Below are 12,779 nucleotides of genomic sequence, written 5' to 3'. Positions count from 1 at the left end.
AATTTATTAGGCTGAATCGAAAAGGTGTCAAGTTTTATAGAGATAGCTTTTATCTCTTTTAAAATGAATACGTGTTAGTTATTTGGAACAGTCAAAATAGAGTTAACTGACCTTCAATTTCTACAGTTTCCTTCTCTGTATTCTCCTGAACTGTTTCCTTATCGGTAACACCAGCTTCTAAAAACAAGCAGCAAAATAATTTTAGCAACCGTAATAGCTAATGCAATGAATATTCAAAACATTTTTGCTATCTCAAGCTTCAAAATTTTACATGTTGAGTATCTTTTCTTACTAACAAACTGTAAAATTAATCACTCACCATCAGATTCAAGACTAGACGTAACTTTGCTGAGTTTCTTAGAAGCTTCAAGAACATCCGTCGTAGCTTTATTAAGTTTTTCCAAAAGGTGCTTCAGTGTTGATGTGAGTGTAGAAATTGCAGCACTTTTTCCTTTCTCATTGGGATCTGATTCCATATTTTCTGCCTAAAAGTATTAAATATATTAATAAGCCACTAACCTAGACATTATCTTATTGGCAACACAAATAGAATTACTTGGTTGACAACAAAAATTATATACACAAGGAATTACCTCATTCATTATTGAATCAAACTGTTTTTCAATATCATTCTTCAAAGAAGCAAATTTCTCAGGTGGTAATGACGACTTCAATTTTTCAATTTCTAGATCAAAAAGTATTTACAATAAAAGAACAATTCTTACACGTAAAATTATGTTATACATACTAATAACTTCAAGAACATGCAAAATATATAAATAAATAAATAAAAACAGAAAAAATGCTTCAACTTATAGGAATTTGCCCTCAATACAGTCTCTAAAATCCAGAGTTATTCAGGTCATGGCAAACTTTCCGGATATTATAGGCTATGGCTAAAATTGAAGGAATAAATGCAATATTTATCAAAAAAAAAAAAAGATACAAGATATGATTTTAATGCTCTATCTGTTTCATTTTAATTTAAGTTGATATTTTTGCATTTCATCTATGTAAGAACAGTCAGAATCACTATCATTGTCTTATGCACTATTTGTGACTTTCAACTAGATCTGCATCAGTTAACAATACATCTATTGTAAGCTTGCTATCAATAGACATAACTTACACAAATACAAATGAGACGACAATCAACAGGCTCTGTGCCCAGCTATGCTGGTCTAGTCAATTTGTCAGTCAACAATGAAGATCAATAGCCCCCTAAAAGCTCTATCTACCCCCTTACTGATTACTGCCTCTTACGGTAAGCTGTTCCAAGCAGGAGCCTGCATGGGGGAGGGGAGAAGGGACACCTGTTGGCCCAGGCTCGAGTCTGAAGGGAGCCCAATATCTTTTAAACTAGGTGTTAAATAGAGGTAAATAATATGGAGGAGGGTCTGGAAAAGTCATTTGGAACGGGCCCCAAAATTTCTGTGCTGGCCCGTAATTCCAAGCGCCCACAATCCTACTGCAGTAATAATTTTTCCTAATTTCCAGAATAGCCTGACACTCTAATAGCTTAAAACAATAAACCCCTCGTCCTGCTTTCCATGCAATAATCCAACCCATAAAACATCTGTCATTATGATAAATTTAAATAATTGAATCCCCTCTGACGCTTTGTTCCAGGTTATTTTCCTACTTTATCAGTATCCTCTTTATTTCAGTTTACTTTTCCTGTTTTTACACAACTTAATAATTTCAAAACTTCAGTTATCTTCTCCAGAATATTAAAGCCTTTAACATCATCTTTTTTTTTTATCATTGAATATGATTGTCAGCAACAAATGGCACCAGATATTTCTCTAAATCTCGGAAATCTTAATCTTATACCATTGAATTGAAAATGTTCCAAATTTTCAGGTCTCTTTGCAAGTAAAAATGCAGGTTAACCTAAGGATAAAAGCTAAGAAGTAGAGAAAAGTCAAAATGCAGGTTGGAACATCTTTGAAACTGGATTTCGTTACTCATGCATAAACCATACAGGAAAATTTGGTTTTAATAATGCTGTTAACTACTGAATCCAAAAATTGTTTGGAGCTTTATTTCCATACCATATGCTTTTCTAGCACTAATAAAATGTTATGTTAGGCTTAAAAAGAAGTCTGTAAAAAATATTGAAACTAAATTTTAAGTCAAATTTTAAGTCAAAAAATTAATTTTTGTTACAATGACCCAGGGTATTCCTGCTTATTACATATCTGAGATACAAAATTGATCAACCAAGTTTTATTTTAAAAAAATAATAATAATAAAATATGAAACACTACCCATAATTCTAAAACACTATGATTACATTTATTCACTTATAAAATGCAGCTTAATTTTTTAAATTAAATATTTTTTTTTAACAACTTGTTATATCAAGGATGGGTTCCAAAATATGCATATATTTACAAAGATCCTCCTTCCTCCCTTAAAAATCAAATATTTGTCTTACTTTTTTTAGCTTATCTACAGAAAGTGTTAGCTGCTGATTCCAGTTTCTAGATCGATTGTAAATATAGTGGAACATTGTTTATTCAAACATGCTTAGAACTAATTACTGCAAAGACCAACTACATTTGTGATCTCCATCCTATTGTATTTACACATAACTCTTTTAATTGTTTTCTGGATAAGACAAACTACATTTAAAACAAAATAATTTTAAAGGTACCTTTGAGTTCATTTTAAACAGGTTCAACTGAGTTAACTACTTGCAGTGAGGAATGTCTGATGTTGGCTCTTATAGATGGGGAAGTTATTGATCATTGAAGTAATTCTTGATCATTTTCATTTTTTAACATAAATATGATCAGAAGGCAACAATAAATGCAGAATTTTAGTCTTTTTTTTTTTTTTTTGACTATTAATATTTATTAACAGCAATGCTATAAAAACACAAAAAATATTAAGAAATATTGAAAAAAAAAAAAAAAAGAAAGGATAATGAACAGGATTCAAAAAAATTTGAAGATTTTAAAGCGTGTGTGTGTGTTCAATTTTTTCTTTTATTCAAAAAGTATCATCTTGCTTGCTGGGTGGTAACAAGTGCGACATTACCCATTTTTCATAACATGCTTATGTAATAAAGTGTGACATGACAAGGGCTGGGAAAAGGCGAGGTGTAACAATTTGTGATAAAAGGGGAGAGGGAGTTACATTTGAAAAAAGAGTGAGATCATTCATATGGACAGCTCTTAGCAATAGAGATATTGCTATGGATTTTCTCAAGGCATAAAAAATGAAGCTACACCTTTCTACTTTTAGAGCAGTAAAACTTATTTTTTAGGAGTGAAATATGCTGAGACAGTACAGACCATAATAACGATCAATTGCATAAAAACAACTAACTTTCTAGAAATAAAATGGAGGATGGTAGGGAAATGAGAAATTTTGCACTACTAGTTCGATTTTTAACATTAGATATTTTGTATCCAAAAAAAAAAAAAAATGTACATAAGATTTAAATAAAATCTTTTTCTTATTTTCTTTTACTTGAAATATAAATAATAATGAGGTGTATTTCCGATTTTTAATGCATGAAATTTGCTTTTAAAGGATTAAAAATCTACCTGGTTAGCAGGACCAGCTTTCAATGACCATTGTTTGAACATGTCATTGTTCAGATTTTTAGTCTAATATCAAAGACCCAAGAAAGTTCCATTAATTCAAGACTAAATTTGAGAGAGCAGAGGTGGCAGATAGCAAAAATTACCTGTACCAGAAATAACTTTTTCTTTGTATCTATTGAAAAAACGAACACAACAGACTGCAGGGTAAAAATAATACAAATTGTTTAGGCAAAAACATTTTAAAGGCTCAAGTCAAATGTGAATTTTTACCCTTCAGAAAATACAAACCCATGTCATATTCTTTCCACAACTTCAATAAAGCAGATTTTTCGTCTTTTTCTGCTTCTGTGTTACTTCTATCTTTTTCAGTAGCAGTTTTTAAATTATCAGCTATAAAAAAGCATGCAAAGATTCAAAAATTAGAAGAGAATATAGTTTAACAAATAATCTGAGTAATTCTTTTAGATAGCATATATATACAGGGTGCGGAGAAAGTTCCCACAATTTTATTTAAAACGTTTTTTTGGCGTTAAAATCGTATGTTGGCGATTTATTTGGCACATATTGTTTATTGGCATTAAAAGTATTTGAGATTTAATCATTTTGTTCCTTGTTAGTTCATTGAGTTAGTTAGCTATGAATCGTGAAAATGTGCGTGTTACTGTTGTTGAATTACACAAGGGAATGAAAACAGCCGATATTATTCGAACGACGGGATTCAAGAGCAAAACAGTCTATAACGCTGTGAAACGCTACAAGGAGACTGGAGGGACTGCCGGCCGTCCATGAAGTGGTCGTCCAACCACTGCAAAATGCCTGGAATGAGATAACGGTGGATGCGTGCGCGAGCATCGTCAGCAATTTCAGACTGCGCCTCCGTAAATGTATTGAGGCCCAAGGAGCCAATTTTGAACAATTGTTATAATTTTTTTTGTTTAATGTTATTATTATCATTTCAATAAAGAAATTTTATTGCTTTAACTTGTTGATTTGTTGAATTATGTGTTAGTTAAGGCCTATTGAAATATCAAATAAAATTGTGGAAACTTTCTCCGCACCCTGTAGTAAAATATTAGAGTTCAACTTCTGTATTTCAAAACCTCATAAAAGAAGAAAAAAGGGAAAAAATGAAACTTTAAGGTACTTAAAAATAAAATTAACTTAGTGCAAGCTGTAGCATGAAGTAGAAAAACATTACTAGCATTCTACCACTTTTCCATTCCATAGTGATGTAGTTATGTGACAAAGCAAAAAAAAAAGAAGGAAAGAAAAAACTTTAATATCTACATTTATCAATTTGATAAAATGATAAACAACAGTGAAGCAATCTCTAAGAGAAAATTGGCAAGAGCTACATTTAAAACAAAAGTAGGGAGGAAAACAATTAAAAATATGAAATTCAGGGTGGCAACCAATTAAGTAAATTGATTTTCAAGGTTTTAACAAAGTTCCCTAAGTTTTCCATTCAATTTTTGAACATTTTTCAGTCATGTATATGTTTGGTATCATATGAAAGAAATGAAAAGCAATTTGCATTTTTAAATGCATTAAACTAAAGTTTGTATAAGAAGAGTAATTTTGCAGCAAAGTCATTCATTAATATTTTAAAATTAAGATTGTAAAGTTTTATTACAAACAAAAATTTAAATCATAAATATCAAAGACTTATAATTTTAATATGGATTAATTAATTAATGAAAATACCAGCTTTTTATGGTTGCATTTAACGAACCTCACCGGTCGACCGGTGAGTAACCGGTTACTATCTGCAGCATTCTATCATCTATTGGTTACCACACCGGTTGCCATTTTAAGCTGTTAATTGGTTGATTGAAGCTCGTGATCATTAGTCGTCATGTGATCGGTTAACCGGTAGCTACTGGTTGAGCTCGTCGAACGCAAGCTATGAAAGTGTGAGAGGCCGCAGATAATACACCCCCACAGTTAAGACGCATGTGAATAATCTGGAGTCTACTTTCGTTCACTTTTTAATTAAGGTTAGCTCTTAATTATTGGAACTATTTTTTGTGTTATTTAACAGTACTTACTTTTTGGTAGACCTGAAAATTAAAATTTTTAGTTGGCCAAGTGACTGGAAGGCACTTTAAGTTTAGTAGAACCTTTTGATTTTAACTAGTAGTCACTTTATTCTAGGACCATATTTTTTCAAAAAACTAAAAGGAGCCACTTATAAAAGTAAGATGTGGAAAAAATATTGACATAAGGGATCTAACTGCAATTTCATTCATTTGCATTTCCTTCTTTTTACTCCCGCCTCCAAGAAGCATTCAAAACTAATGTATGAGTCATTTAACAACTAAAGAGACAAACTAGTGTGGGGAAAAGACTGTTGGTAGTACAAGTTTGATACATTTGGGATCTTAAGTTGGCATCACTGGGATGAATTTTAATCAAAAAATTAATCAACATTGCTCTACTTAAAACCTTAAAATTAAGTTAAATGCTGAGAGGCCTTCTTCAAAAATCCACATTGAAGAAAGTTCTGCGATTTTTTCTTTTTAATTGTTGAAGGTGAAAAAATTATTATATTCTCTAGGACGACTTAAGTGCATGGTGAAAGTTGTTTGAACTACGGAAACTTTCACAAGTGGATACAATAGTTCAAATATGGTCAAGAATCAGTGTTTGACAAAACCGTTCTGGCATATTGAAGTTTCAACTTCCTCACTTCAAGCTTGAATTGTAGAGTACAATTAACAGCCAACACTACTCAGATATGCTTTTGAAGAAGGTGAAGCCAGCCATGAGTGAGAAACGTTGTGGTTTTTAGAGGAGAGGTGCTATTCTCCAGCAAGACAAGGCACATACTTAAGTTGCTCAATTAACTAGTGAAATAATTGATAAAATGGTCTGGGAGGTACTGAATCATTTCTCTCATAGCTCTGATTCTGTTCCCTGAGATTTCCCCTTGTTTGGTTCACTGAAGGAGGCATTAAGCGGGAATAAGCTCCAGGATAAAAGGATGTCAAGAAATTTGTGGGAAAGTGGCTCTGACACAGAGACTGAGCTCTTTGCAGCCAAGATAAAAATACTAGATACTTGTTGGAACAAGTTCATAAATGCTGATACAAGTTACTTTGTAAGCAGGAAAAGTCTTATCTTATAGAAATAAGGAGTGTTTTCTCCAGGTCAGTTTCTCTTAAATTATTGAATGACCCTTGTACATGCATGCAAATTTGCATTTACTACTTCTTGAAGGGAGTGAAGTAGGAAAGAAAGGAATAGTCGCTTTTCTTATCCATTGGCAATATGGATTCCTAAGTGGTAACTTTGGATTGTTATTTCATTGCAAACTAAATGCAACAAAATAGAAATTACTTGTTTTGAAAGGAAAAAAAAAATCACTGAAATATGAGTTATTTGTGATTGACAGTGGCCGATTTAAAATGTTGTAAATGTCACAACTGTGAGAGGCCTCTACCCTCATATGGCCACTGAGGGGTATTAAAATATGCACATGATAAATTTTTTACATTCAATGTGCAAGGGCAGATAGTTATGTGATAGACCCACAAAAAATGTGTTGCAATGGGCCCCAAAACTTGTTTATCCTCCACTGGTTTGGTTTTTAAAATGTGGCTGGTTGAGTTTTTTTTTTTAATTGCCTAAGTAAAATGCTTAGTTGCCATGTGTCGAGTGGCAATTACAGTCAAACCTTGATATCTTGAACTTCCTTATCTCAAAACCCTTGATGTCTCGAAATCCCCTGCATAAAAACTTATGTATTTTACAATGTTATCTTGAATTTTTTTTTTTTAATTCCTTGATGCTGTTGAGGTTTCAATCATGGTTTTTCCTTTGCAGTTTTTATAGTAAAACCAGTTTTAAAGATCTTTACTTGAAGTTTTTCATACTTTTTCCATAGAAATTTTAAGAACAGTGGATTGGGGTGAGATAATAGGGGAGAGTGTGTATGAGTGGGCTGCAGTAGTCTTTATTTATCTCAGTATTTTACCCAGAATTCGGATTATTTGGGCTTTACTTCAGAGCCAGTTGATCACGTTGTGAACAAGAGGAGGGGGGTCATTTTCCCCCAGTTTTCTGGTGAAAAAAGAAAACTTATTCCTCACCTCATCATTCTGCTTTTTATCTCTGACAAAGTTACTGGTAAAAAGCTTTTAAATGTGCTATTGGTTGCCAATAAAATTAGAACTTTTGAGTTTGTATATAAAAAAGAAAGGCAAAATAGCTCTTTTCATTTCAAAATTTCTTCCAGTACTTTCCACAATAACAGAAAACCATCAAGTTATTGAAAAAAACTATGATGAAAGAAATTGTTGAAAAATGAAAATTAGGAAGTCTGCTTATTCAGAAGCAGCTAACAACCCAGTATAACAATACTTGGTAAGCAGTCAAAAAATTGAATACCAGATTTAGCAAAATGCTGATGAATAATTTCTTAATTGTTATGCAAAGTGGATGCAAAGTACATATGTATGTATATAAATATAAGTGATTCTTTGGAAAGGTGTTATTTTGCCCTCCTGGCATTTTTTGAAAGGTTACATATGTTTTTTGGAAAACTACAGAAGTTTACAAAACATCCTTGCATATTTTAGAGATATTGAGGATAAAATATGTAAAACTTGACAAATTTTATGAAAGCAATTTTTTTGCTTAGTTTTAAGTGATTTTGGTTCATTAATCAATTGAAGAATGAACAATTCCTTAAATTTATTATCTAAAACAGAAACAAACTAAAAATGCCAAAGTAAGGGAAAATGCTTTAAATAATCATCAATTAGTTTTTCAAATGAATTACAATTAAACTTATTGAATAAAACATCCATATGCATGCAATATACTGACATCCTGGTTATCCCCATCAAGAAACTGCAGTTTCCTCCCGATTATGGACTCATCAGTCTGGAATAGGGAATAACCGAGCTGGAGGCAGAAGAGTGGCAACAAATTGGTAGATAAAGTAAATTAACCTCACCAGCAAAAGAGCGCAGACACGGTGCAGTTCAACTGGTAAACTGAAGGCAAAGCTTGAGCAGTAAGTTTGGTACTTACATCGGTATATAGCACATAGTTCTACCTTAGCCCCAGCTTAAGGGAGGAAACTTACTGCTTAAAACATCCATAGTTTAAAAAATTATTTTCCAAAACATCAAGCAGCTGAAATACTAGAAATAATACAAGAAGTATCATTTTATCCTCAGCCTATCTTGACCATCCACATGTTTATAACATTTGTACTGAATGGTAATAATATGGATGGTAGTGAAATTTTGCCGTACTTCACCTGACAAGAAATAAAATATGGTTGCCTTTGTTAAAATTCTACATACTTTGAACAAAGATTCACTTATTATGAGCATAAAAAGAAAAAAAAAAAGAAAAAAAACAATTATGTTAAAAGAACCTCAATGTGAGTAAGGATGGTAATGACTGGCATTATTTTTTCTATTTACTTTGATATTAAACATACCTAACCTGGAAGCTTAGAAATTTTTACACACAAAATTCTTATTTTACTAATGAAGTTATAGTTGCTGCTACTAAAACGGAAAGTTATTTAAGCAAGCCAGTTGCACCTAGTGGTCATGAAAGTCTGCAAAAAGTGTTGGATGGCAATGACACAAAATGCTGGGGAAAAGTTTTAACTATGTAAGAAACACATTAATGTATGCAATAAAGCAAAAAAAAAATTTCAAATTAGGAAGCATGCTTGCAACATTGCAAAAATCTATTTTAGAGATATGTTTCTTTTTTAAATTTTTTTTTTCTTTTGCTGACTAGGCAGACTTTTAATGACGGAAACTTTACCTAGGGACAGTGAATGATAATAACATTTTAGTACTTACATTAATCCTTCACATAAATAAGTATTACTTAGCACTGTTAACTGCCTGTTACCTTGTTCTTTAGAAGGTGACAAATAAAAAAATAACAGAAATGCAAAACAGTTTTCTAAGGTTGCTATAAGCCTGGGACAAGAAATTGCACTATTCCTAAAAATACAATGTATGTGTGTATAATTCTGAGAAATATGAGTGTAATTTTTTCTAAGCCTTGGTAAGTCGAAAACTTGAATTAGTTTCTCTTCTCTTAGAGATTCGAGATTGTACTATATTTACAGGTCTACTGTTTGGGTAGCCAAATACTTTCTAAGTAAAAAATTATAATGGTGCTGAAAAGCATAAGATACAACACTAAAATGCCAAAATTTGCAATGAATTGAAGTAGTGTTTCAGGCTTACAATCAACCCCTTTTACGATGCAAAAGTGATTTTGGATTGAAAAAGAGGATCCTTGTAACAGTGAAACACAGGAGCTTTTACCATTGAATTAATACCTTTTATTTTATTGGTAGTTTATAATGCATAACGAGGGTCTGACAAAAAATGTAAAACCTTAAGAAGCTGGAAAAACTATTAGGAGTCATGTATGATAAGTTATTTCCCAGAGCTCATTTGCTTTTAGAAGAAAATTGAGTGACATGGCATCATTTCACAAAAAACAACTTTTAAATTTAAAAAAAAAATCAGATTAACAAAGCTTTAAATATAATACAGTAAAACCTGTAAAAAGTTGATCACCTGCCTAAGTTGACTGCTCTTTTCAGGCACAGAATTAGTCCCATATCATATCAATCAACCTCTATAAGTTGCCCACCTGCTTAAGTTGACCTCAAAAGTAATGCACTGCAAGTAGTCAACTTACACAGGTTTCACTCTATAATAATTATTTAAAAAAAACTGACATGAAAATTTAACTAACCTTTTTTTAAGGATTTTGAAATCTCGCTTTCAACGGAAGAATCTTTTGATTTAAAATCTTGACTTATATCTGTGTATAAATCTTTTAGTTTGGTAACTTTTTCATTTTCAACTTTAAATAAGTTTACATTCTTCATAATTTGCAACCGTTCTTGCTGATTGCTTAACCACTGGCTTCTTTTTTCTTCTGCTAAAGCATTTTCTTCTAAAGAGAAGAGAAAGAAAATTATCCTATCTTATATCACTTCCCAAAATGTAACAGTTTTATTCTAATGTTACAAATACAAGAAACTACCTCACACGTAAATATGTACATACCAAGCAAACTCTAAACAAATTTCACCAATGCAATTAATAGTCAACAGATTTTATGTTTTAACATATATGTTTTAAAGTACAAAAAGTTCTCTCTTCTCGAATTGCAAAATGGAAATCAAATGTTTTAGTGGCATAGGAGTCAGATAAAGCAATCAGAGATAATCTGGATCAAATAATTCAAAATACTTTAGGATATTTAGTTGATTTCTGCTGCATAAATGGCTTTGATCCAAAAAGGATAGTTTTGAGATAACTAAGGATAATAAAGTTTATTACCACTTAAATTACAAAATGATTCAAGGGATGATTTTCATTTAATGAATAAAGTAGGTAATTTTATTTTTATTGTTGAAGTATGAGGACTAACTTAATAAAAGTCAAAATTAGACATTTAGGGGGGAAAGTTTTTAAAACCATTGCTAAAGTTAAGATGTTTTTACTGAAAAATAAATTTGCTGTTAAGGAAAGTAAGGTATCCACACAATTGCTTTGATATTTTTGTTTATGATTAAAATAGGTTAGAAATATATATATTTGACATCAAAAAAGAACTATCTTAACTGCTATTGAAACAAATCTTAACTTTGTAAAAAAAACTGTTAAACGAATGCAAAACTTTTCTGAATAGTTTCATCACAAATTACTTTGTTGTTTGCCTTAAGAACAAGTACTTTTAGGAAACATTTGTTATGAAATTAAGCATTCTACAAATTAACTGAAGTTAAAGGTGTAAATGAATGGATCGAGCTAAAAATACAGAGAGTTTATGCTTTTTTCTTAGCGGTGTGATTGACCCTTGCAGTTTGGAAGCACAAGAGTTCTCAACACATAACAGAACTAGCTTAATCCTAAACTTCAGAAATGCTATAATATTCTGAATCTATTTCCTAGCTGTATAGTAAACAAAATTTAATATCAAACAGATAAATAAAAAAAGCGACACATCATGCTAGGTCACAAAAAAATGTTTTTACAGTGACCAATAGAAAATAATGAACTTGAATCGAAGTGATCTGGTGGAAATAAGAATACACCCAAACTACTAATGAAGAGAAAAATTAAATTTTTATATCACAGATAAAGGAAACACATTTCTAACATTTTCAATAATAATTGTAATTAATTGGTAATTTTTATGACACTATCAAACTTAGCATTATTGTTTTACATGTACCCCTAAAAGTATATCTTTAGAAAAAAATAGAACACAATCTAATACAGTTGCACCTGTTTATATCAAAGTTGAAAGGACCAAACAAAAGGTTGATTATGGCCGTAATTTTATTATTAAAAAAAATTAAATAATACACAGTAGAACACGAAGGAAAATTGAAAGTGTTACTTCAAATCCATAAATTTGGGAAATATGATTTCATTTAACAGGCACAACTGTATTTATAAATTAAACAAAAAAAAAAAAAAAAGAAAAAAACTAAATTTAGAAATAAGCTGTGATCAACAACAAATATTTCCCAATAACGCTTCATTTATGAACCTTTCTAGTCAACTTTGTATTTAAAATATGGTAGGGTAACGGCACCAGTAACATACAAGGGTCCACTAACAAGACAGTCATAAGTTTGGATTTAAATAGTAGGAAATTTAGACACATAAAACTGATGTGTGTTGCTGCAACCATCTAGTGTTATCAGAATGAATTTTGGGAGTTGGTATTTACGAGGCAGTGGTGGAAGGTTATGAACAGCTACCATGAGGTCTGTCAGTGTTTCATGTTCATTTGAATTTAATAAGGTTTTAGATCTAAAAATACAGAACTTTTGCACATTTTGGAGAGAAAAGTGCAATTCTGTCAAGTACTCATCTTTTTCTCATCCTATCTGTTGCTGGGAATCATCATAACTTTCGGTGTCTTTTACTGGGTGTCTGACCTTTTTTTGAAATTTAGCAAATGAAAATAGAATTAACTAATTCAAAGGATCCAGAAGCATCTAAACGTTAGATCAGATGTAGTTGCGAGAGAGAAAAATAGTTTTAAAAGTCTAAATTCATTAAAAGGCACAGAAACTTGAGTTAACCTGAGAGCGATGTCTTAAGCATATCTGCTACTGGTGCCGTCACCCTACCTAAAAATAAATTCTTAAATGAAACAGACGTAAAAAAAAACTTCATAATAAAATTCAATTCAAATGTTGTGTTT

At 31.3% G+C, this 12,779-nt stretch overlaps 1 protein-coding gene across 3 annotated transcripts in view; it reads right to left on the bottom strand.

The window, feature by feature from the left end:
* LOC129231455 (protein OS-9-like) overlaps positions 1 to 12,779 on the bottom strand; it is a 60,536-nt gene that overhangs the window by 20,837 nt on the left and 26,920 nt on the right. For 2 of the 3 annotated variants that reach the window (XM_054865773.1, XM_054865775.1), the window contains exons 7-11: positions 10,305 to 10,508; positions 3,846 to 3,947; positions 594 to 685; positions 320 to 485; positions 112 to 177 (exon numbers count right to left, since the gene is read on the bottom strand). In XM_054865773.1, the coding sequence (XP_054721748.1) occupies positions 112 to 177; positions 320 to 485; positions 594 to 685; positions 3,846 to 3,947; positions 10,305 to 10,508 (630 nt within the window). The remainder of the gene's footprint in view (positions 1 to 111; positions 178 to 319; positions 486 to 593; positions 686 to 3,845; positions 3,948 to 10,304; positions 10,509 to 12,779) is intronic. The other variant, XM_054865774.1, reaches the window with a different exon arrangement.

The sequence above is a fragment of the Uloborus diversus genome, chromosome 10 (genome assembly GCF_026930045.1).
Source record: "Uloborus diversus isolate 005 chromosome 10, Udiv.v.3.1, whole genome shotgun sequence".
NCBI classification, from domain to species: domain Eukaryota; kingdom Metazoa; phylum Arthropoda; class Arachnida; order Araneae; family Uloboridae; genus Uloborus; species Uloborus diversus.
This window is presented reverse-complemented; position numbering and strand designations above follow the sequence as displayed.